The 26,007-nt window shown below is 38.2% G+C and overlaps 1 protein-coding gene across 4 annotated transcripts in view; it reads left to right on the top strand.

Annotated features, from left to right (window-relative positions):
- LOC106882737 (ATP-binding cassette sub-family C member 1) overlaps positions 1 to 24,982 on the top strand; it is a 46,401-nt gene extending 21,419 nt beyond the window's left edge. For 2 of the 4 annotated variants that reach the window (XM_089338491.1, XM_089338494.1), the window contains 22 exons: positions 170 to 347; positions 1,279 to 1,599; positions 2,012 to 2,149; positions 2,979 to 3,125; positions 3,706 to 3,790; positions 4,192 to 4,258; positions 4,920 to 5,046; positions 6,336 to 6,509; positions 7,715 to 7,882; positions 9,060 to 9,252; positions 10,205 to 10,310; positions 10,547 to 10,709; positions 13,186 to 13,408; positions 14,876 to 15,186; positions 15,746 to 15,945; positions 16,976 to 17,102; positions 18,135 to 18,236; positions 19,296 to 19,439; positions 21,135 to 21,293; positions 22,490 to 22,656; positions 23,357 to 23,551; positions 24,364 to 24,982. In XM_089338491.1, coding sequence (XP_089194617.1) covers positions 170 to 347; positions 1,279 to 1,599; positions 2,012 to 2,149; positions 2,979 to 3,125; positions 3,706 to 3,790; positions 4,192 to 4,258; positions 4,920 to 5,046; positions 6,336 to 6,509; positions 7,715 to 7,882; positions 9,060 to 9,252; positions 10,205 to 10,310; positions 10,547 to 10,709; positions 13,186 to 13,408; positions 14,876 to 15,186; positions 15,746 to 15,945; positions 16,976 to 17,102; positions 18,135 to 18,236; positions 19,296 to 19,439; positions 21,135 to 21,293; positions 22,490 to 22,656; positions 23,357 to 23,551; positions 24,364 to 24,478 — 3,610 coding nt within the window. In that variant the 3' untranslated portion in view covers positions 24,479 to 24,982. Of the gene's footprint in view, positions 1 to 169; positions 348 to 1,278; positions 1,600 to 2,011; positions 2,150 to 2,978; positions 3,126 to 3,705; positions 3,791 to 4,191; positions 4,259 to 4,919; positions 5,047 to 6,335; positions 6,510 to 7,714; positions 7,883 to 9,059; positions 9,253 to 10,204; positions 10,311 to 10,546; positions 10,710 to 13,185; positions 13,409 to 14,875; positions 15,187 to 15,745; positions 15,946 to 16,975; positions 17,103 to 18,134; positions 18,237 to 18,264; positions 18,340 to 19,295; positions 19,440 to 21,134; positions 21,294 to 22,489; positions 22,657 to 23,356; positions 23,552 to 24,363 lie in introns of all 4 variants that reach the window. The other 2 variants (XM_089338492.1, XM_089338493.1) reach the window with 2 other exon arrangements.
- Positions 24,983 to 26,007: the final 1,025 nt, after the last annotated feature.

Genomic DNA, 26,007 nt, shown 5'->3' with positions numbered 1-26,007 from the left:
TGGCAAATCAGATTGGAACCCGGTGCAACTCCTTGGTTTACCAGTATTTAGTCAAACTGTCCGACTCATGCCAGCATGGAAAATAGGCGTTAAGTGAAGATGACCAAAACCTGTAAAAGACTACCCCACTTCTTTGTCATACTGTTTCTTCCTCTTTCTCTTCTTTTAGATACCTCATAGAATTCATTGAAACGGGCAACGTGTTTGCATGGAAAGGCTACACATTGGCTGTTGGGATGTTGTTTGTTTCCATGGTTGTGACGATTTTCTCCCATCAAAACTATCACATCGGAATGCGGACTGGCATCAGAGTTCAAAAGTCCATCATAGCTGCCATCTATGAAAAGGTAAAACTAGAATGGACATTCTTTTACTCTTTTACTTGTTTCAGTCATTTGAATGTGGCCATGCTGGAGCACCGCCTTTAGTCGAAGAAATCGACCCCTAGGACTTATTCTTTTTAAGCCTAGTACTTATTCTATTGGTCTCTTTCGCTGAACCGCTAAGTTACAGGGACATAAATGCACCAGCATGTCTGGCTCATAAGGGCCGGTTTCCCAGTTTCATTGGCATATAGGTTCCCCCACCTGGACGGGACACTGGTTCGTCACAGGTGAGCTGCTAGATACAGGAGGAAAGAGAGAGAAAGTGGCAAAAGAATCAGAAAGAAGTTCGCCATTACCTTCTGCTGGAGCTGTGTAGAGCTTAGGGGTTTTGATCATAAACACACACATCGCCCAGTCTGAGATTCGAACCCATGATCCATCGACAACGAGTTTGCTGCTCTAACCACTAGGCCATGTGCCTCCACATTCCAACCAATTAGATCCTGTTAATTACATCATCAGCACCATCAACCCCCGGACTTTACTGTCTCAAGTCCTAGGACTCACGGGGCCAGTTGCCCAGTTTCCATAGCATATAAGAAACAGATCACAATAATCCCCCTGGATGGGATGCCAGTCCACCACAGGGTTACTCATTTACAGCTGAGTGAACTGGGGCAATGTGAAATAAAGTGCTTTGTTCAAAGACACAAAGTACTGTCTGGTTGAGGAATTGAAACCATGATCTTGTGAACATGAGTGCAACACCTTAACCACTGAGCCATGCATTGTTACTGTTAACCACCACTACATTCCAGTTCTTCCCTAATTACCATTATGTTCCAGGTTTTCTCTAATTATCCCGATGCCCTAATTCTTCATCAATAACTACCATGTCCTAATTCTTTGCCGATTACCATTTTGTCTTAATTCTTTCTTTCTTTCTTTCTAGTCTTTGACAATTAAACCTGAAGAGAAGAAGAACTACACAACAGGTGAAATAGTCAACTTTATGGCAGTAGACAGTATGACCTTGAACAATGCCACGCCTTACCTTTGGATTATTTGGTCAGCACCATTACAGATAGTCATTGCTCTCATTTTGCTCTACAATACTCTGAATTCTTCGATATTTGCTGGCGTCATCATTATTATACTGACGATACCAATAAATGCCATTGTTGGAGCCAAACTTACAAAACTCAGGAATCAGCAGATGATAATAAAAGATAAAAGAATTAAATTAGTTAACGAGATACTTAATGGCATCAAGGTAAGAATTTTCTCTTTTCCTGTTCTTTCTTGTCTCGAAAGTTATTTGGCAACGTTGCTAGTGCCAGTGGCATAACCAAAAGCACCCAGTAAAATGGTTGGTGTTAGGAAGGGCATCTAGTTGTGGAAATCATGCCAAAGCTGGTTCTGTCATTTGGTGCAGCCCTGTGGCCTGTTAAATTCTGTTGAACCATTGAACCCATTACTTGGCATGTATGGATTGATAGCTGTAGGAGAGGGAGGAGATAGAAGTGGGAGCAATAAAAGGTGACAGGGCATGATGTCAGCAAAGAAATATAGGGGGGAGAGCAATGTGTGTGAGAGAGAGACTGCAATAAAGATGAGTGATGATGTACGGTGTTAAACTAAAAGTGAAATGCATTTTGATTTATAATTTTGCTGTTTATTTTCAGGTCCTTAAGTTGTATGCCTGGGAACCATCGTTTAAGGAAAAGATTAATGATATCCGTAACCAAGAAATGAATATTTTGCGGTCAAGTTCTTACTTACAAGCATTTTCAATGTTTACTTGGACAACCATTCCTTACTTGGTAAGTCAAAGAGTGTATTAGGAACTACACAACAAAAGCTAAATTATATTTTGCAATAAACACCAGTATCTCTGAATATGGTTCTCAAACTGTGTGACAAGAACACACAAGTATTGTTTGGAAAAACAAAATTTTTTTTTTTGTGAAACTTTCAGCAGTTTGGAAATAAGTGTGTTATAAGAAGCAATAACAATGCAGACAGAACCTTCCTTGAAGCTACCCATATCAGAGATGAAAAAATACAACTAATATTCTGATAGTTTACCGATCTCATCAAATTAACTCCCCCGTTTACCACTACTAATAAATAACTCGTTAAAATTAATGACATCCTCACCTCATAAGAAATTCTTCTAACAGTTGTTCAACTGAATCCATCCAACCATCTTTGTCCATTCTCCCAGGAAGGATCGCGGGGGTAGTTGTCTGGAAAAGAGATGTGGGGAAAATGTTGAGCCCAATCTGAGAAACATTGTGGCTCCCATCCTTGATGTACCACAATCTGCAAGATTTTACTTCATGGAAAGTCTTCAAGAAATTGTGAGAATATTTCCAAGTGGTGTACACTTGCTTTGTAGACCTTGGAAATGCACAGGAATGTGTGCTATGGGTTTTGCAGTTTAGAGTGTACATTGAGGGTTTTGCAGTTTAGAATTAACAGGCAACCTCTGGTATTAGAATTATTGGGCAACCTCTGGAATAAGAATTATTGGGCAGCCTCTATATGAATACACAGATGATTGTATTTGGGTAAATGGTTCTAAGTTATTTACTTATTTATTTATTTAAAATGCTATAATGCACAATTGTGTAAATATTGTAATTTCAGGTAACAATTGCCACTTTTGTTACATACATATTGACGGATCGGGACCAAATCCTTGATGCACAGAAGGCCTTTGTAGCATTAACACTGTTCAATATAATTCGATCTCCTATCAACCTTCTTCCTTTGATTGTTGTATACCTGACACAGGTGAGATTTACAAATACTAATTTTCTAATTAATTATTGATTTATTAAAATTGTTTTTGCTTCTTGAGTAGTGGTTCTAAATCAAGGTCCATATGACCCTTGGCGGACTCCACACAAGATTTTATTGTTAAAATTTATGTACAGTAAATTGGTTTTGCTTATAAAAGGTGTGAAATATTTTAACAATTTTTTTTATATAAAAAAAAAGGAATTTTTTTAAAACATCAAATGACTGTGAGGGTCCACTTGAATAAAATAGGAGTTTAAGTAAAAATGGTTGAGAGCCACAGTTCTAGTGGAAGAATCATTTGAAGGGTCAGTTGGTCAGTCATATAGAATATAGAATATATATCCATCCATACATACATACATACATATATATACATACACACACATGCAAGAAAAATATTTTTTTCTCTGTCTGAAGAATTTCTAATAGGAAATTCCTGACATGTAAATCCTAGTTACTCCTATTAGCAAATGAAGCATGTGTAATGGAGAAAAAAAATCATACCAAAAGCATTTCTATTTTCCTGTTTTGTTGTATAACATATATACATTTATATTCTTCATCGTTTCAGTGCTGGGTGTCTGTGAAACGTATCAATGGCTTCTTAAATGCCGAAGATCTTGATCCTAACAATGTCATCTATGACTCCAAAATAGGTTTGTAGAAATACCACCATCATCATCATCATGATCATACTCATCACTATTATAATAGTGCCGACCACCTCCACCACCATCACGATCATTAGTACCATCACAATTAAAAACCACCCCTATCATCATCATCATCACAACTACTGCTATTCATCCCCTTTGTCATCCTCTCCACAATTACAGCCTCCATCACCCTGTTCTACCCTTGTGCTCTCCCTCTCTTTCTGCAAGAGGGACAAAGTAATGGAATGCTATAACTGTTAGAATTCCCACTTTGGATCACCTCTACATTTTATATAATTCTGCAGAATCATTGTGTTACCGTGGCATGAAACTGTTAGTAGCTCATATTTAAATACTGTATGTATAATAAGATATATAATTTATGTTTGTTCTCTCTTCAGATTCTGCCATTTCTATACAAGAAGGAACCTTCTCTTGGGAAAAAAACAGTAACAATGTCTTAGAAGAGTGAGTAACATTTTTTGTTATTTTTCCCCCCCATTTCACAGCTTGTATATGTTGCTTTATGTTTGTGCCCATTCATGCATGCAGGCATGTAAACATACACACACACACACGTGTGTGTGTGTGTGTGTGTATATATATATATATAGGCGCAGGAGTGGCTGTGTGGTAAGTAGCTTGCTTACCAACCACATGGTTCCGGGTTCAGTTCCACTGCATGGCAAGTGTCTTCTACTATAGCCTCGGGTCGACCAAAGCCATGTGAGTGGATTTGGTTGAAAGAAACTGAAAGAAGCCCGAATATCAGGGTATATCAGCCGAAACGTGTTAACAACAAACAAGATGAGGACAAATATCCGTCAAATGTAAATAATTCCTCATCTCTTAAATAAAGAACTGCAATCAAAGGGAGTACAATTTAATTGTTTTAATTGCTTACTCTCAATGATTCTTAATGTTTCCTATCATTCGATGTGGTTAGCCATGTCTGGATTTTATCAGACTATTTGTAAAGTGTCTGCCCAGATTTAAAAATCCCTATTTCTTTGTATTACACACACACACACACTCACTCACATCTTTCCCCTCCCACTCTTCTACTTTATCCATACAGACCACCTCCTCCTACTCATTTTCTATTTCGTTTCATCTATTTCTCTTTCAGTATAACCTTAAACATACCCAAGGGTAGCCTCACTGCCATCGTTGGTCCTGTTGGCTGTGGTAAGAGCTCTTTGATATCCACCATTATTGGAGAATTAAACAAGAAGAAAGGAACCGTCCATGTGAATGTGAGGATGTTATTTTAGATATTTTCTTTCATCATTGTCATTATTATTATTATTATTAAGGGGGTGAGCTGGCAGAATCGTTAGCACTCAAGGTGAAATGCTTAGTGGTATTTCGTCTGTTGCTACGTTCTGAGTTCAAATTCTGTTGAGATTGACTTTTGCTTTCATCCTTTTGGGGTGTCAATGAAATAAGTACCAGTTACACACTGGGGTTGATGTAATTGACTAGCCACTCCTCCCCCAAAATTTTCAGGGCCTTGTGCTTAGAGTAGAAATAATAATTATTATTATTATTGCTAAGTTGGCAAAATTGTTAGCACGCCAAGTAAAATGCTTAGCATTATTTCACCCATTGCTATGTTCTAGGTTCAAATTCTGCTGAGGGTGACTTTTGCCATTCGTCCTTTCAGGATCGATAAATTAAGTACCAGTGAAACAATGGGGTAAATGTAATCGACTTGTCCCTCTCCCCACAAAATTTCAGCCCTTGTGCTTTCAGCAAAAAGGTTTATTATTAAGTTGGCGAGCTGGCAGAATTGTTCGCTTGCCAGACAAAATGCTTAGTCGTATTTTGTCTGTCTTTATGTTCTGAGTTCAAATTTTGCCGAGGTTGACTTCGCCTTTCATCCTTTCGGGGTCGATAAAATAAGTACAAGTTGAACATTGGGTAGGTGGTTGATGTAATTTACTTACCCTGTCTGCTGAAGATGTTGGGCCATGTACCAAAATTTTAAGGTTTACAAGGCGGTGAGCTCGAAGAATCATTAGCTTGGTGGGCAAAATGCTTTGCAGCATTTCACTTGTGTTTATGTTTGGAGTTCAAATACTATCGAGGTTAACTTTGTCTTTCATCCTTTTGGGGCCAATAAAATAAGTCCCAGTTGAACAATGCTAAACGGTTTGAATTGCTCAAAACAGTCCCTTTGTCAGGACTCCTTCCAAAATTTAAGGGCCCAATGAAAGAAATTAAAGGTACTCATTCTGGATGTCGAGTTGGCAGAGTTATTAGGGCATGGCATAGATGCTTTGTGTTGTGAGTTCAAATCCTAGCATAGCCTTCATGGGCGCCTTTAGTGAAATCCACTCTGTTGCAGTCATTCGTATGCCAGGTTTTCTGTTTCAGGACAACTTTCACATTTCCTCACCCTACCAGTCTCTCAAAAAAAAAAAAAAAAAAAAAAATGATCAAGGGTGATCGATGTGATGCCATATGCCCATGGGCATAATTCCTAATCTCTTAAATATAGAACTGTTTTTTATTTTTATTTTTTTTTGCTTTGCTTTCATAGGGATCAATAGCCTTTGTGCCCCAAGCTGCCTGGATACAGAATAACACCGTGAAAAATAACATTCTCTTTGAGAAGCCCTTTTCTGACAAATACGACACAATTGTGGATGCATGTGCTTTGCGTTCTGATTTTGATATTCTTCCGGCAGGTGATCAGACAGAAATCGGAGAGAAGGTGAGTTTAAAACTTCCAGAGGAGTTTGAAGTTAAAAAAAAAAAAAAAAAAATAGCCCTTGTGTGCCAATTTCCAATTTCTAAATAAACCAGAAGTGGGATGAGGTGGGTTGATAAACTTCAGTTTAAAAAAAAAAGTTGGGGGTGATTGTTGACATGTCACTTACAAAAGGGGTTGAAAGACCCTTCTCTAAAAAGCACAAGAATGGTGTGAACATACTTCTCTTTTGAAAAAAGCATTTCCAACATCTTTCACATGCAATTCCTTCATGTTCTGGTAGGGCATTCCTTAAGCACTTGAAGAAAGAAAAAAAGAAATTGTAGAGCGGAAAAGAATTAATTGATGCTGGTATAAGCATTTGGATCAGGTTTCTGGTTTGAAGATATTTCCCTTCTCCCATTAATGTTTGGGGGCCTTGTAGAAGGTCCTTTAAAGATGAAACGAATAAAACAAATTAACAATAAATTAACATAGGTGCAGGGGTGGCTGTGTGGTAAGAAGCTTGCTTCCCAGCCACATGGTTCTGGGTTCAGTCCCACTGCATGGCACCTTGGGAAAGTGTCTTCTACTATAGACTTGGGCCAACCAAAGCCTTGTGAGTGGATTTGGTAGATGGAAACTGAAAGAAACCGTCATATATATATATACATATATATATATGTGCGTGTGTTTGTGTATGTATGTATGCATGGGTGCATGTCTTTGTGTCTGTGTTTGTTCCCCATCACTGCTTGTCAACCGGTGTTGGTATGTTTACATCCATATAACTTAGTGTTTCACCCAAAAGAGACCAATAGAATAAATACTAGGCTTTAAAAAATATGCCCTGGAGTCGGTTTTTTTCGACTAAAGAAACCCTTGAAGGCAGTGCTCCAGCATGGCCACAGTCAAATGACTGACACAAGTAAAAGTATAAAGGAGTAAATTAACATAGGACAGACGTGGCTGTGTGGTTAAATATATTTGCTTTACAGCCATGAAGGTTTAGGTTCGGTCCCACTTCATGGAATCATGAGAAAGTGTCTTTTATCAAAGCATTGGGGTCTGACCAATGCTTTGTAAGTGAATAAGTGTCACTCTTAAAGAAATTTGTTACTGGAATTGGTTTGTTCAATGGGGCGTGCTTCATGGTCGCAGTCCAATGACTGAAACAAATAGATAATAAGAGATAAAAGATGGTTTTTATTTATTTCTTGTCTCACCAGGGTATCAACCTTAGCGGAGGACAGAAACAAAGAGTTTCATTGGCTCGTGCTGTGTACAATGATGCAGATATTTACCTCTTGGATGATCCGCTTAGTGCAGTCGACGCCCATGTTGGCAAACATATCTTCGAGGAAGTTGTTGGCCATCAAGGACTTTTGAAAAAGAAGGTAATAACCGATTTATTTACTAATAAGCACTTTAAAAAGATGGAAAAAAAAACCCAAAGGAAAGCAAAAAAAAAAGGAGAAAAATGGTGTAAAACAGCAGAAGGTGGAGGAGCATTGGGCCATGTACCCCAGAACAAGTGGAGTGTATCCCAGAACAATCCCCATGGGATTGCATCCAGAAAGTTCCCCTTTTCCGAGACACAGGTCTGAGCAAGGTTGTTTATGAAAGACCAGCAGTCACTCATGCATATCAGACTCCCCTCCCCATGCCACTGATGTTATCCAAGGGAAAGGCAAAGGAGCCAATACAGCTTGGCACCAGTGTTCGAATTCCGCTGAGATTGAATTTGTCCTTCATCCTTTCGGGGATGTTAAAATAAGTAGTAGTTGAACTCCGGGGTCGACGTAATCGACTCATCTCCTCCCCTGAAATTGCTGGACTTGTGTCAAAATTTGAAATCATCATCATCACATAAAAAGCACTATTTGAGCGTGGTCGATGCCAGTGCCACCTGACTGGCACATAAAAGACACCATTTGAGTATAGTTGATGCCAGTGCCGCCTGATTGGCACCTGTGCTGGTGGCATGTAAAAAGCACCATTTGTGTGTGGTCGATGCCAGTGCCACCTGACTGGCACATAAAAAACACCATTCGAGCACAGATGATGCCAGTGCCACCTGACTGGCTCCAATGCCAGTGGCACGTAAAACACACGCACTACACTCTTGGAGTGGTTGGCATTAGGAAGGGCATCCAGCTGTAGAAACTCTGCCAGATCAGATTGGAACCTGGTGTAGCTTCCTGGTTTGCCAGTTCCCAGTCAAACCATCCAACCCATGCCAGCATGGAAAGTGGACGTTAAATAATGATGATGATAATGATGATGATGATTATTATTATTATTATTATTATTATTATTATTATTAAGGCAGTGTGCTGGCAGAATTATTAGCATGCTGGACAGAATGCTTAGCGGTGTATCACCTGTCACTATGTTCTGAGTTCAAATTCTGCCGAGGTCAGCTTAGCTTTTCATCCTTTTGGAGTTGATAAATTAAGTACCAATGAAACACTGGGGTCGATATAATTGACTAGTCCCCTCCCCACAAATTCAAGGCCTTGTAGCTCCGGTAGAAATGATTATTATTCTTGTTGTTGTTGTCTTCTAATTCAGACGCGTGTGTTGGTGACCCATGGTATACAGTGGTTGCCCAAGGTGGACCACATCATCATCATTGTCGATGGCAGGATCTCTGAGAGGGGATCGTACCAAGAATTACTCGACCATGACGGGGCATTTGCACAATTTCTGAAGACTTATTTGCTGCAAGGAGTTAACAGTGACAGTGAAGATGAGGACGAAGAAAGTAAGTCACAGATTTGTTGCTACATTCAGTGTTCTTCCAGTTCTATATTTAAGAGATGAGGAGTTCTGTACATTATTTACATTATTTACAATTGACGGATATTTGTCCTCATCATGTTTGTTGCTAACACAACATATCAGTTGATATACCCTCTAGCCTTCATCAGGTGTCTTGGGGAAATTTCGAACCTGGGTTCTCATTCCTAAGGTATTTTTCAATGTTATTATTATTATTATTCAAGTCACTGCCTGGAATTGATCTTGGAGTCTTGGGGTTAGTAGCCCGTGCTCTTAACCATTACGCCATATGCCCATGCCATAGTGCTTAAGAGCGCGGGCTACTAACCCCAAGATTCCGAGTTTGATTCCAGGCAGTGGCTTGAATAATAACGATATGGCCATGGAGGGATATTTCCTTTCTTGGAAAAATATAAGGGTTGGCAACAGAGAGGACACCTGACACATTACATTTCAGACAGATTCAGAACTGAGTTGCTGATGCAGAAATGTCGTTATAGCAAATATTCTGCTCAACACCACAGATTTGCATGTCAGTTGCTTGACTTTAACCATTTGAGCTTGTCCTTTGGTAGCTGACAATATGTGCATCCCTTAATGTCTGACAATATGTGCATCTCTGATCATGAGCAGAAGTAGTTGGGGAGTATCATAGCCATGTGTTGCGAGGAATTCTTTGGGGTTTGAATAAACATTGTAACAAAAGCCAAGTTTTAAGGAAATATTGACCATTTTCCATACTTTCCAGGAATAAACAAATAGGAAATAACATTTGATACCCAAGGAGAAAGGTCACGTTATGCAGAGTAATAGAATGTTTATTTTAGAAGTTACATCATTTGAAGAATTGAAGGGTCTTCGGAGAAGATTCCACATATTGATGCCAATATACAACCTTTACCAATGTATTTCTCTATTTTTCTTCTAATTGGCAGCACGAGATATTAAAAGACAAATGTTAAGTCGTCTGGATTCCACTATGTCTGAGAATGTAGATACATCAGGTGATGAAAGTAGTTTGTCTACTTTGATTGAATCCAGGTAGGTGAATGTCTTAATTTCTAATATTTAGTTTTAAATATAAAAAAGAACTTTTGCAACAGTATATAAGCATTTCATTGAAATAAACTGGGTGGTGGTGGTGGTGGGGGGGGAACTGTGGGTGGAAACAGTGTTATTTATATGGTCCCTACCAATATCTTTCTCTAAAATTATTCTTCTCTGATGTGTTATAATCTCAGTCGTGTCTCATGTGGTATTTCTCAATCATGTTGCAGGAAACTGAAGTCATCCTTATCAATGGAAGCTCCAGCGAGAGTCAGAAGACAATCTAGTGTCATGAAGGATGATGTCCAGTTTGAAAAGTCTGGTAAACGGCCATCTCAGACACCACCTGTTCAGAGTAAACTGATTGAAGAAGAAAAACTTGAAGTTGGTAATGTAAGTCTTTGACTGTCAGTGAGGTAAGAGCTTTGGATGTCGGAGAAGTCTGGCCTTTGAATGTTGGTGAGCTCTTCTAAAATTGGTGATGGTTTTTTTAAAACTGTGGTGAGGTCTTATTAAATTTTGCTCAGGTTTTTCAAAGTAGGTGACATGTAGTCATGTAATACCTGTTTTTGTCATGTAGGTTTCGTGCTGTAGTTATATGATAGTTATGTGATAGCTACGATAGTCATGTGATTGCTGTGTGCTATAGCCATCGATTGTGCAGTGGTATTATTCAAATGTTCTCTATTCTACAAACATGTATTCATACAACTGTATTTTGTTTATCTACAATTAAATCCTCTTCTTACCATTCTGCTGTTATTTATCTGTTACATGACTATGACATCTTGCAGTTGTGCAATCAGGCCATCCTGCACTTGTTCTTAGTGCATTCCTGTCATCCTGTGTCTGTCTCTAGAGCAGGCTTGTCATCTTGCATGCATCAGTGTGCACTTGGGCTTTTCTGCACCTGACAGTTTGCAGTTTTGATGTTCTCTGATTGCATTATTTTCCATTTCTGTTATCCTACATTTACAGTTGTGTGTTTATACAGTCTTGAACTTGTCATTGTGCATTCATCTTGCTGTGTTGCACTTGTCATTGTGCAGCGGTGCTGTTTTTGGCTTGCATCAGACATTTTCCATACAATTCTATGTTGTTGTAATTCCGACAGATGTGTGTGTGTGAGATGGTGTGTGTGTATGTGTGTTTGTGTCGGTGTGTGTGTTTGTGTTGGTGTGTGTGTGTGTGTTTGTGTGTATGTGAGATGGTGTGTGTGTGTGTGTGTGTTTGTGTGTATGTGAGATGGTGTGTGTGTTTGTGTGTATGTGAGATGGTGTGTGTGTATGTGAGATGGTGTGTGTGTATGTGAGATGGTGTGTGTGTATGTGAGATGGTGTGTGTGTATGTGAGATGGTGTGTGTGTATGTGAGATGGTGTGTGTATATGTGAGATGGTGTGTGTGTGTTTGTGTGTATGTGAGATGGTGTGTGTGTGTTTGTGTGTAAGTGAGATGGTGTGTGTGTTTGTGTGAGGGTGTGTGTGAGATGGCATGTGTGTATGTGAGATGGTGTGTGTGTCTCTATATGAAATATGTATATGTGCTTGTAAGTGTGTGTGATTGTGTGTTTGATTTATATATTTACGTGCATGTGTGTGTGTGATTGTGTATGTATTTATATATGTGTAAGTCTTCATGTATGACTATGTGTATGGTGTGTGTGCATAATTGTGTGTATGTGATATTCTGTGTATTTAAGATATTATGAGTGAATATGTGTGTGAGTGCATATATGACTGCATATGTTATTTTATGCATATGTTGTGCATAAGTAATTGTGTCTCTCACATCTGCCCTACACACCTGGCCTCTCTCACCTGGCCTCTCTCTCACCTGGCCTCTCTCTCACCTGGCCTCTCTCACCTACTCTACAATGTCATTTTAAAAATAAACAATAACATCATTACCCTGCATGCATAAGTGAAAGCAGAATATTGTAATCACTTGTCTGTTTGTCTGTGTGTTTGCAAAATTACTGGAAAACGGCTGAACAGATTTTCACCAAATTTGGCAGAAATACTCAGTGGGTGAGTGGCTCAAAATGATGAAAATTTCGTTTGATTATCTTCAAATATACATCAGTACATACATACATAGATATGCAACTGTGTGTGTGTGTACAGTGATGGATTTGAAAGTTTCGTTTATTTATGAGTAGATTTCTTAATTTCACTGGAGTATAAATACCTATTATGGTGATGGAGGAGCGGTGGCTCAGTGGTTAGGACAGTGGACTCATGGTTTCGATTCCCAGACTGGGTGTTGTGAGTGTTTATTGAGTGAAAACACCTAAAGCGCCACAAGGCTGTGGCAGGGGGTGGTTGCAAACCCTGTTGTACTCTTTCACCACAACTTTCCCTCACTCTTTCTTCCTGTTTCTGCTGTACCTGTATTTCAAAGGGGTCAGCCTTTTCACACTGTGTCACGCTGAATATCCCTGAGAACTACGTTAAGAGTACACGCGTCTGAGGAGTGCTCAGCCACTTGCACGTTAATATCATGAGCAAGCTGTGGAGTGCGACGGAGTGCCAACAACAACATACACAACAGGTTCCTTTCAGTTTCCGTCTACCAAATCCACTCACAAAGCTTTGGTCAGCCTGAGGCTATAATAGAAGACACTTGCCCAAGGTGCCATGCTGTGGGACTGACCACACAGTTATGAGATAATGTATGATTAAATCAAAACATGAATCCATAAACAAGACTGTGTAATCTGAATATTAAATGGTTAAATGTGTAATTATGTGTGCGTGCATGCCTATGATCATACGTGTGTGTGTGTGTGTGTGTGTGTGTGTGTGTGTGAATATGGTTGTGTACTCATCTCTAATTCTTCTAATCGTTTTCCGTTAACATTTATTCCAGGTGAAATTCTCAGTATATTACAATTACTTGAAAGCTATGGGCTTGAAACTGAGTTTCTGCATGCTGTTTATCTGTGCTGCTTACCAGTTTTCTGCAGTCTACCCGTCATTTATCATCAGCACCTGGACAACAGAAGTGGCAAAGATCAACAACGACAGCGATGCACTGAAACACAGTGAAAACGTATTTCTTGAAAAATATGGTGGCTTCTGTATCTTACAGAGTGAGTTACGAAATCTTATCTAATCTTCGTGTGTGTGTATTACAGCCAAGGAATGTTTGTATTACAAGAGTAAGTCCTGTAATGCTGTGAAGGTACATGACTTAATGGCTAGAGTATTCTTCTCTATGACTGGATCTTTTGTCCGATGTCACTTTCTCCACATGTTTTGGTCTGACGTCTTTTTGTTCAATGATCTTTTTTTTTGTGTGCAACGATTTTCATCCAAGTTTAAATAAACTCTTTAGAAAACAAGGTGAACAACCATTGAGAATTTTATTGATAAGGTTTGCCATTAAACAAAACAAAATCATCGGTCAAAAAGACGTGGACGAAGTGATGTTGGACGAAAAGACATAGCACCACTCTACTCATGTTTGGCAGGTTGTGAGTTCAGTTCCTGGTGGTGCATTGTGCTGTTCAGCTAGATACAATAACCACTTGCCATATCGCGGTTCACCTCCCACACCCTCAGTACATCACAGATTTTTCTGACTAATATTCTTTTATTCTTTTACTTGTTTCAGTCATTTGACTGTGGCCATGCTGGAGCACCGCAGGACTTATTCTTTGTAAGCCTAGTACTTATTCTATTGGCTTCTTTTGCCGAACTGCTAAGTTACAGGGATGTAAACACACCAACAAACTTGAATGGTTTGACACCTAGTTTAGAATAGAGGCAGCTGAAGAAGGAAAAGTTCCATAAGTGGCTCATCTGTTTTCCTTTGTGTTCATTCATGTTGTCCGTAAAAAAAGTCCATTTTTTGTGCTTTATTTATGTTCCCGTTCATTTTTCTAACGTCCTGTACCCGGATATGCATCTATATATACATGTAGACGTAGGTATGTACATATATCTATGTATACATGCATATGCTCATGTATCATTTGTATTATTATATTATCGAACACTACGCGTCCATTTGCAAGTAAGTTTTAACTTATATATATATATATATATATATATATATATATATATATATGCACACATTTCTATAAATGTGAGGATGCTGCTTTATGGGTATTCTGAAAGGCCTAGTTTGAGGTCCAAATATCCACTTCTTTTACATGGCTTAGAAATACTGAAGGACCATTGCAATAAATAGAAAGGGAACATGTTGAATAAAGTCATAGTTATTGATCCTCTTGTATTTTCTTTTATCCAAAGCCCTTATATATATAAATATATATATATAAACAATATATGAGTATATGCATATATATGTACATGTATGTACATACCTTCATCTACATGTACATATAGATACATATCTGGGTACATGACGCTGCAAAAGAACATGGACAAAATGATAAACAAGGTACAAAAAACAAGCAGGCTACATAGAGAACATATCCTTCATCAGCTGCCCCCATTCTAACACAGGCGTTTCGAAGAGTTATATATACGTGTATACATATATATCTTTTATTAGTGTTTCTTTTTTTTCTTCTCTATTACCATATCTCCAGGTCTGTTTATATTCACTTTCACGATGCTGGCAGCTTACCTCATGGTGAGAGCTGCGAACATCATGCATGCAAAAATGCTGTACAGCATTCTTCGAGCCCCAATGTCATTCTTCGACACCACACCACTTGGTCGTATCGTCAACCGCTTCTCCAAAGACACGGACGTCATGGACAACCTATTACCATCTCTCATCCGTACTGTTATCCTGATGTTTGCCAGTGTTATTAGTGTTTTAGTGGCCATTAGCATCAGCATACCAATTTTCTTGGCCGTAGCTGTGCCGCTCATTGGTGTTTATGTTTTCATACAGGTACGTCTGCGATCTCTTTCTGTTGGGGATTTTGAAATTTTGAAATTAAGTGAAAATTTTCAAATTTGGTATATTGATTTAATTTTGCATGCAGAATCCGAATTTGGAATCCCATTTATTCCAGAAAAATTTAGAAAAATGTTTGAGCAGTGGGTCTCAATCTTTTTTTTAAATGACCTTTTGTAAGGACCCCCTTTAATATAATGTACAGAGAGATATATAGATATAACAGGCTTCTTTCAGTTTCTGTCTACCAAATCCATTCACAAGGCTTTGGTTGGTCCAAAGCCTTAGCAGAAGAGACTTGCCCAAAGTGCCACACAGTGGAACTGAACCCACAACCTTGTGGTTGGGAAGCAAACTTCTTACCACACAACCATGCCTGCACTTATATATATTGTATTTTCAACACAAGTATATGAAGAGATATTTTGCCAGACAAAAACCATGCCATCACGTTTTTCAATGATGTATGTACATTTAGTATGATATACAGATGACTGATATTAATTTGCTCAGATTTGCATGCATCAAATATTCTTCGTTTGGTTCATTGTAGAATTACTACATTCCCACCACGAGACAGCTGAAACGCATTGAGTCAACTACACGGTCCCTGATCTACAATCACTTCAGTGAAACCCTAACAGGAACTTCATGCATAAGAGCTTTCAACGTTGTCAGACGCTTTGGAAAGGAATCCAGCAATCGTGTGGATCACTCGCAGACATTCCAGTTTGCTGGCTTGGCTTCAAATCGGTGAGTTGTAGATGTATATTGAGGGAGGTGGTTTTATGCCAGACATGGAGAGATTATGGGAAGGTGCATACTTTAGTGGTTTAGGAGTATTCAGATCACAATCATAAGGTCATGGGTTCAATTCCCTGTGATCCATTGTCTCCTTGAGCAAGACACTTTATTTCATGTTGCTCAAATTCACTCAGCTGGCAAAAATGGGGGTTGTACCTCTTTTTCATAGGGCGTGCCTTATCACACTGCCTTAAGGGTACACGTGTCTGTGGAGCACTCAGCCACTTGCATGTTAATTTCACAAGCAGGATGTTCTGTTGATTGGATCAACTGGAACCGTCATTGTCATAATTGGCAGAGTGTCAGTAAGTAGTTCTAGAAATTAAAACATGATAGAGGGACAGGAAGAGGGAATTTGCTGTAAAGGAGACACTTGGCTTACCCAGATGGAAAAGGGGGAAAAAAGATGAGGGAGGATGGGTGTCAGGGCATATCCTCAAGTAACAGGAAGGTGGATAAGGAGATATATAACAAGGGCAGAGATCAATGGTAACTGGATGGGTGGGTTTCGAAAAACCTTTGAGTCATGCTGAATCATAAGGGCCGGTTTCCTCATTTCCATATCATATAAATTCCTCACCTGGATAGGATGCCAGTCCATCACATCTACCCCTCCTCCCCACTCCGTCCCTCCGCCCCATCCACTCTGCCCCTCCCATCTTCCCCCTGCCCTGGCCCTTCCATCTGCTCCTCCCCTTCTGACCCTACCTTTCTTTTCCTCTCCTATCCCCTCACCATCCGTTCCCCCTTCATCTTCTCCCTCCACCTCTTCTGCCTTTCTCTCCCCCACCTCCTTCGCCTCCACCTCTTTCCCCCCCGCCCTTCTCCCCAACTCTTCCTCTCATCTCTCCTTCACTCCTCTCCCCTCTGCCCCTCTTCTCCCCATCTTACCACCAACTCCCCTTCTGTCTCTCTCCTCTTATTCCTCCACAATATCAGATTCCGTGTTTCTCTTCATCTTCACTCTCTCCCTTTGCAGTTGGCTCGGTGTTCGACTGGAGACCATAGGAAACCTGATGGTGTTTGCCGCAGCCATATTCAGTGTTACCGGCAGAGACAAAATAACTGGTGGAGATGTTGGTTTATCCATTAGTTATGCCTTGCAGGTAAGACATCAAAACAATTCGTTTCCCCGAACCCGCCATCTCCCTAACTTCTTGCCATCACCTCCCCCACCCCCAGCAACAACAGTTAGCTGGATTGGATCGGTATTTTCATGCATTATTTTTAACAATCCTCTTCTGTAAAACGCACGAGGCTACTGAAATATGAAAGTACTGTGTTATATTATTATTATTATTATTATTGTGGAGGCGCAATGGCCCAGTAGTTAGGGGAGCGGACTCACGGTCATAGGATCGCGGTTTCGATTCCCAGACTGGGCGTTGTGAGTGTTTATTGAGCGAAAACAACTAAAGCTCCATGAGGCTCCGGCAGGGGATGGTGGCGAACCTTGCTGTACTCTTCCACCACAACTTTCTCTTACACTTACTTCCTGTTTCTGTTGCGCCTGTAATTCAAAGGGTCAGCCTTTTCACAGTGTCACGCTGAATATCCCCGAGAACTACGTTAAGAGTACACGTGTCTGTGGAGTGCTCAGCCACTTGCACGTTAATTTCACAAGCAGGCTGTTCCGTTGATCAGATCGACTGGAACCCTCGACGTCATAAGCGACAGAGTGCCAACAACAACAACAACAATTATTATTATTAAGGTGATAGCAAGCTGGCAGAACCGTTAACACGTGGGGCAAAACGCTTAGTGGCATTTTCATCTGTTTTCACGTTCCGAGTTCAAATTCTGCCGAGGTTGACTTTGCCTTTCATCCTTTCGAGATCAATGAAATAACTACCAGTTATGCACTGGGGAAGGAATTGTAATTTGGAAATATCATCGGACTATAGATAACCAAATTACAGCAGGTATATAATCCATTTTTTGTTTTATAGTGCATTGTTGTACCATTCTAAACTTTTTTATTCTTTACAAACAATACACAATGCTTCAAGCGAACTACAATACTCTCCTATTATTCTTCTTCTTCTTATTTTTCTTCTTCTTCTTATTTTTCTTCTTCTTATTATTGTTATTGTTGTTATTATTATTGTGATCATTTTTTTACCCCCCCCCCCCCCCAGATAGTGACAGCACTGAGCATGATGGTATCACAGTGGTGTAATTTACAGTCCAATATTGTTGCGATTGAAAGGATCCGGGAATATTCCCATGTTCAATCTGAAGTAAGTACTTTCTTCATTCTTTTATTAGTTTCAGTCATTGGACTGCAGCCATGCTGGAGCACTGCCTTTGGGCGAATGTATCGATCCCCAGGATTTGTTCTTTGTAAGCCTAGTACCTCTTCTGTCTGTCTCTTTTGTCCCATTTCCAAGCAAGGTACTATTTCCTCCCATGCCCAAACATGCTTTGAGTGGAAGATTGGAAACAAATGATAATGTTGCCATGGTGATGACACTTGTTGACTACTGTCACATGAGGTCAAGAAAGGGAGACACAAACATATACTCACGCTCATAAATACACACACACACACACACACACTCTTATCTTAGTTACTGTTCAGCTAGTGACTAAGATTTGGTGGAAGATTTTAATTCAGAACTTTTGTAAACGAGACATTCTTACTACAGAGCCAGATCCGGTTTCAGCCGGGTTGGTATCAAAAGGATTAAGAATTGTTTGTCTATAATATATTTTAACCATTTTGTTACCATATTCCTGTTGAGATGCTCTGTGTTTCTTTTAATTACTTCAAATATAACAAAGAATTTAGTAAAATAACTTAGTTATCATTAAGCTAGTGGTTAGAAACATAAATTGTGACTCGGGTTTGGTGGAAGATTTTAATTGAAAACTTATGAAAACAAGACATTTGTAATAGAGAGCCAGAGGTGGTTTCAGCCAGGTTGGTAATGCAAGGGTTAAGAATTGTTTCTCTATTATATATATTTTAACCCTTTTGTTACTATATTCCTGTTGAGATGCTCTGTGTTTCTTTCAGTTACTTTAAAAATAACAAAGAATTTAGTAAAATAACTTCGTTATCATTAAACTAGTGTTAGGAACATAAATTGTGACTAAGGTTTGGTGGAAGATTTTAATTCAGAACTTATGAAAACCAGACATGTACTACAGAGCAAGAGCCGGTTTCAGGTGGGTTGGTGTCAAAAGGGTTACGGTTGCTGGAATATCAATACATAAACAACATCAAGAAGCCCTGTTTAGAAATCCAGTTTGACTTTGGCTTTTCTCTTTAACTTTTTTTTTAAAATTTTTTGTAGGCCGATTGGGACAAAGGTACTGAGGTTGACTCAAGTTGGCCCAAGACTGGAACCATAGAATTCAACAATTACAAGACACGCTACCGACCTGGACTTGATCTTGTACTGCGTGGAATCACCTGTAAGATAAACAGCGGAGAAAAGGTAAGCGGTTTGCTGTCAGTATTTCTTTCCTTGCTTGACCATTATTGGAGAACCCCAGCATCACCACCATCATCTTCATCATCGTCAATTTAGTGTCTGTTTTTTCCAGATTTGTATGGGTTGGATGAGAGTGTGTTGGGGTAGAGTTTTCTGTGCCTGGATGTTCTTCCTGTTGCTAACCCCCCACCTCAATTGTTTCTAAGCAAGGCAATAATCTCCAAGACTGTCAAACAATAAACAGACTGGATATGCTCAATGCAGAAAAACTGGACAGAATCTGTACCTTATGAATGAGCCCTTTGTTTAAGATGATTAGGCAGAGGACTGAAAGCTAACATCGACATGAAGGAAAGAAAAAAAAAAATACTCAGAAATGAAGAAGACCCGACACATACGGGTGTGTGTGTGTGTGTGTGTGTGTGTGTGTGTGTGTGTGTGCGCGCACACACATGTACAAAAATTATCAAGAACGAAAAAAAAAAAAGAAAGGAAAACTTCGAAGACGGGTTCTGAAAAGCATAATAGTTGTATTAAGTTGATGGTCAGAAAAATTGGACTTTTCAAAAGACATATGGGATAGTGTTGTCTAGGGTGGACTTAATCCTGAAACTATGGTTGGATAGTTTCAGCTTGAATGTCTTTTTAAGTACAAGAATATCCCGACAACGAAGTTGGGAATTGAAAAAGAAAAACAGAAAAAAAAAAGAAAATAATGTGTGGAAGGGACATAACTCTAAAATTTGCACAGTTACGTCCCTTGAAATTTAATAATTTCTGTACAAGATAATATACTGTACCACCTCTTTACTTTCTGAGTTTAAATATTGTCGAAGTTCTTTCTTTTTAAGTTGTTACTTTATATTCTCTGGGAAGAATAATGCAAATAACATTCATGTGTGGCTTTGCGCTGATGCTGGAAAGCAATATTTTTCTTGGAGCATTTATTCAGCTATCTTATAACATTTGTTCCAATGAAAAATTATATTCTGAGAGCGAGAGAGAAAAAGTACATGTAAAAACTTGGAGCTGGAGGTACAATTTATTTTCAAGGCTCTACTAACCAAAAATAAGACCTTAAAATCCACGGAAGCTACAGTAAGATTTAATAATAATAATAATAAACATAATGAAATTAATGTGTATAGTGCTGAGATGCATTACACCTCATCGAAGGTGCATGTAGAGTACATAGAATTACGTACTCTAGTCAAGAAAGTGAACATGTATGAGTATTCTTTCTTCCGTTCGTAATTTTTGTTTTGTCTTCCTTTCTTGATTGTAACAAATTTTCTAAACGTTGCTTTGACATGGATTTACAGGTTTTAATAAGATAACTGTTTAAATTGATTCAACAAACAAATAAATAAAATAAATAAAATAAAAATTCAGTTTACAAATTCCTTCCCCAACACCTCCACTTCTTTTGTCTGAAATGGTGGTCACTTTATTTGTTTTCTCTGGGTTTTTTTTTGTCTGAAAGTTAAGCTGCTGATCAAGCAGACCTGTGATGATCTTTCATCCAAAATCATTGTTATATATTCAATTCCTTCCTTCCTTCCTCTGTTTTCTTTCTGTCTTTTTCTTTAATTTCTTTGCTTGCCTCTGAAAAAGTAAAATGTAAAAAAAAAATGCTTTTCTTTTTCCTTTTATTTTCACAATATTATATATATTTTTACTATTTCTTTGTCGACCCAGATTGGCATTGTGGGCCGTACAGGTGCCGGAAAGTCTTCCCTGTCTCTATCCTTGTTCCGCATCATTGAAGCCAGTGCCGGCAACATCCTCATCGATGGCCAGTGCATTGCTGATTTGGCTTTGCATGACCTTCGCAAGAACTTGACCATTCTGCCTCAGGTAAGTCGAGGCCAAAATCTCTTAATCCAGTGGCTTTGTAATGAAGGGCATGTGGAATCAGTGGCACCTTGTACACATTGCTGTGGGTGGTGTTCTTGTTATTTAACCCTAGGTCAGTCCATATCCACGAGACCAATGATCAAAGACGCTCCACATGATCAAAGACAACCCTGTTGCTTGTGTGGATATTTTGTATCTAGAATGACATTATCCTATGCCCTTTGTTATCGTTTAGCCATGGGTCAGTCCAGATTCTGCAGCCAGACCTATGATCCAAGGCAATCCATGTTTAGACATAGTGTTTCCAGGACTACATTATTCAATGTTCCTCTTTGTTGTTGTTTAGCCCAAGGTCAATTCAGATCCAAAGTCGTACCTACCATTGGAGGCATTCCAGCCATGATATTCTGGTCTCTTGATAAAGCATAGTGTATCTAGGACTACATAATCCAATGTCCCTCCTTATTGTTATTTAACTCGGGGGTCAGTTCTGATCTAGGGAGGGGGGGGGGGCATTGATCAAGGATGTTCCATTCATGACCATTCCTTCACTTCTTCAGACATAGTTTATCTAGGACTACATTATTCAATGTACTTTGCTGTTGTTTAACCCTAGGTCAGTCCACACACAGCAGTCATACTTATGATCAAAGGTATTCTAATCATGACATTCCTGTCTTTTGATCAAGCATAATGTATCTAGGACTATATTACATGAGTTGACTGAAATAGGTTAAATGCAAAGGAATGGCAGGATGTGGATGAACTGAGGTGGGATAAAACATAGGTTACTTTAGATGGGTTCATTTAGATAGGACAGGATGTAGGTTAACTTAGATTGGTTAATTCATGAAGAGAGGGTAGGATGTGGGTTAACACATAAGGATTGATTCAAAGATGGGAGCATAATATGGGTTAACACAGATGGGTTAATTCATAATGAGAGGAGAGAGATGTGAGGTAACACATGGGGTTAATTCTGAGAGACAAATGGGGTAACACAGTTAGGTTAACTTGGACGGAGGGGCAGAATGAGAGTTAGCCCAGCTGGTTTAACTAATAGTGAGGAAGAGGTTATGGGTTAACTTAAAGAAAGAATGAGGGAGGATATGCAGTAAAAGATGAATAAAATAAAATAAAATAAACTCTAACCCCAAATGGTTGATTCTCATTGTTTGTATCTTATATTCCATCAGGATCCTGTTCTTTTCTTTGGACCAATCCGTCTGAATCTGGATCCATTCGACCAACATACCGATGCTCAGCTATGGAGAGCTCTTGAGCAAGCTAATATGAAGACGTTCGTAGCAGGTCTTGATGATGGCCTACAGCATCAGTGTGACGAAGGAGGAAGTAATTTAAGGTACGGTGTGAATAGGGGGCAGGTATGGATGTGTGGTTAGCTGGCTTGCCTCCCAGTTTTGTGGCTTTGGGTTCAATCCTGGGCAGCACATTGTGTTCTTGAGAAAAACACTTCACTTCCTGTTGCTCCAGTGCATTCAGCTGGTTGGTATTAATCAAAGACTAAAACAATGCAAGCGCATTGTGACCAGTGATGTATAACATCTGATAGTTTGGTCAATACTGTGAGATATATATATATATATATATATATATATATATATCTCACCATCATCTTCGTTTAATGTCCATCTTCCTTGCCTGCATGGTAAGACGGTTGACAGAAGCCGGTCAGGCAGGAATCTACCTCAGGCCACTGTGTCTGTTTTGGCAAAGATTTTATGGCTGGATGCATTTCCTAATACCAACCACTCTGCAGAGTGAACTCAGTGTTTTTATGTGGCACAAGAGAAGTTAGTTTTGGCATGATTTTTACAGCTGGATGCCTGTGTATGCCATGGAGAACTTCATTAATAGGGATTGAGTGAATATACACATTGGCCTTGAATTTGTTTTCTCTCCTCCTTAATTTTATATATATATATATATATATATATATATACACATATATATATATATACACATTCATACACGCACATTCATATCCACATACATGCTCTATCTAATTGTCTCTTTTTCTGCATTTGTTTTCTTGTCTCTAGTATAGGACAGAGGCAGCTGATATGCCTCGCCAGAACATTGCTGCACAAGACAAAGATCTTGATTTTGGATGAGGCCACAGCAGCTATTGACATGGAAACAGATGAGCTCATCCAGCAGATTATCAGGACAGAGTTTGATGACTGTACCATCCTCACCATCGCCCATAGAATTAACACTATCATGGATTATGACAGGTGAGACCTTGTTTTAATGTTGGCATTTGTTTTCACATAACCTCAGGAAAGAAGTCATCACTTTTGTTGAGCTGGAGAAAGCTACAGATCAATGAAACATAACTACTTGCCACAGCCCAGACTGGCAGCAGAATATTGATCCATATAATATAGAATATTGATCCCTTTAATATTTCACATTACTTTATCAAATGTTATACTTATTTATTCTCACTTTTTAATTAATCATGCATTACTTTGCACCTTTGCGATTTTGATGATGTGATCACTTATTTTTAGAATGACATTGTAGCATAGGTGTGAGAGGTAAGATCTGACTTGTTTGAACGTAAAACAGATAGAATATTGGGGCTGGATATGACCTGTTTAAATGCTAAAGGCTTAAAGTTCTCAGATCACATCGTATCAACAACATTCCGCTCAGTGTTGTTCTTAAAATCCACCAAATGGGTAACAAGTGGAAACTGACTGTGTCCTGGAAAGGAGGCTTATGAGAGAGAGAGCTTGCCAAATATTATGAGATAGTAAAGCAGCACAAAAACTGGGGCTTGCTGGTTCATTATGAGGTAAATGAAGTGGATTGCTGGGGTTTCGTTGGGTGCTTATTCTGCAAAGCTCTAAGTGGACTTTGAGTTACTGGCACGATTACCCACGATTGGTAATTTTAGATGTGTATATTCACAGTTGTAGTCTTTTGGTAATTACTCAACATACATGACCATAAACGAGGAAAGGTACAAACTGCATTCATTATTCTTTCTTTGATTTTTTTTTCAAAAAAATTTCCTATTTCTCTTTTTTTATCGTTGCAGAATCATGGTTTTGGATAACGGAGCTATCAAAGAATTTGCACCACCACAGAAATTGTTGAAGAATGAAAAATCTGTGTTCTATGGTTTGGCAAAAGATGCAGGAATTGTATCGTGAACAAATTTTGCTCATAACAAACTCTACCCTCACCAAACATCTCTCTCACTTCTTCTCATCACTCAGGAGACCATTACACATTTTTTTTTTCTTTACTTACATTGCCGTTAACATTCCATTGGTTTGATCTCTCTTCCTTTTGATATTCGCTGTGTCAGGTTCCACTTCATTTTCGTGTTATGTAACACATAACATTGCTTTGTTCTCCTCGTCTTGGATTTGTTCTGGAGATACAGAGAAAGTGTGAGAGAGAGAGAAGGAGAGACTGCTGCTGCTCCTAAACATCCATTTAAATTCAGATGTTTAGCAGTAGCAGTAAATAACTTTCTGCCTCAATCATTTTTTTATGTTAAAAAATCATGTGTGTGGTGTGTGTGTGGGTATATATATATATGTATTAATTGCATTTTATGAAAGAAAAAAAAAGGGAAAAATGTTGAAATCACGTTTTTAAAATTATCGTTGATTTACTAACATAATAAAATACAATAATAAAATTAGCAATAGGTGTTAGAAGTTGTTTTTTTTTTTAGTTTAGTCTCTCCCTTGTTCCCACTCATTCATTTTTTTATGCAAATAAATAACAAGATGGGTACATGCCTTTTAAAGTTTAATATTTCTGCTAATTTTAGCCAATCAGAAAGCTCCATAATTAACATTCCAGGAATTGCACTTGTAAACTGTTTCTATTGCAGCACCACTTGTAGACTATATATATATATATATATACATGTATATATAAATATATACACGTATATATAAATATATACACGTATATATAAATATATACACGTATATATAAATATATACACGTATATATAAATATATACATGTGTATATAAATATATACATGTGTATATATATATATACATGTGTATATATATATATACATGTGTATATATATATATATATATATATATATATATATACACACATATGATGATACATACATACATACATCTATATATACAGGTATAGATATATGTAAATATATATATATATAAATAAATATAAATAAATGAATATAAGTAAATATATATAAATAAATATAAGTAAATATATATAATAATAAAGGAGTTACGACGCAAAAACTGCTATTTCACAATTGTGAAATTTTTCCCTATGAACGGTTTGTGTTTTTAAACGGAATGTATTTTTTCTGATGTCAAATTTATTCCTGAATGATGTGTAAAGAAATTTTGATTTAAGCCTCTTCATGAATTCTTTATACTGAAATATATATTGAAGAAGATAAATATGTTCTTTTGAATTTATATGTTTTTGCGTCTTAACTCCTTTATTATTATTTATACAACCAAAAGGACCGATTCTTGAAGAGTCTGCATACCTTCACTGTCGTTTTTTTCTGCTATTTTGGTGATGATTTTTTAAAGTTAGCTTACCAGTTATTTTTGTTGGTAGTTAATTTTTAACATATATAAATAATATAAATAAATAAATATATAAATAAATATATATCAATAACTAGATATATAAATAGTTAAATAAATAAATAAATATATATATAT

Source organism: Octopus bimaculoides, chromosome 20, assembly GCF_046866305.1.
Source record: "Octopus bimaculoides isolate indiv1 chromosome 20, ASM4686630v1, whole genome shotgun sequence".
Taxonomy (NCBI): domain Eukaryota; kingdom Metazoa; phylum Mollusca; class Cephalopoda; order Octopoda; family Octopodidae; genus Octopus; species Octopus bimaculoides.
This window is presented reverse-complemented; position numbering and strand designations above follow the sequence as displayed.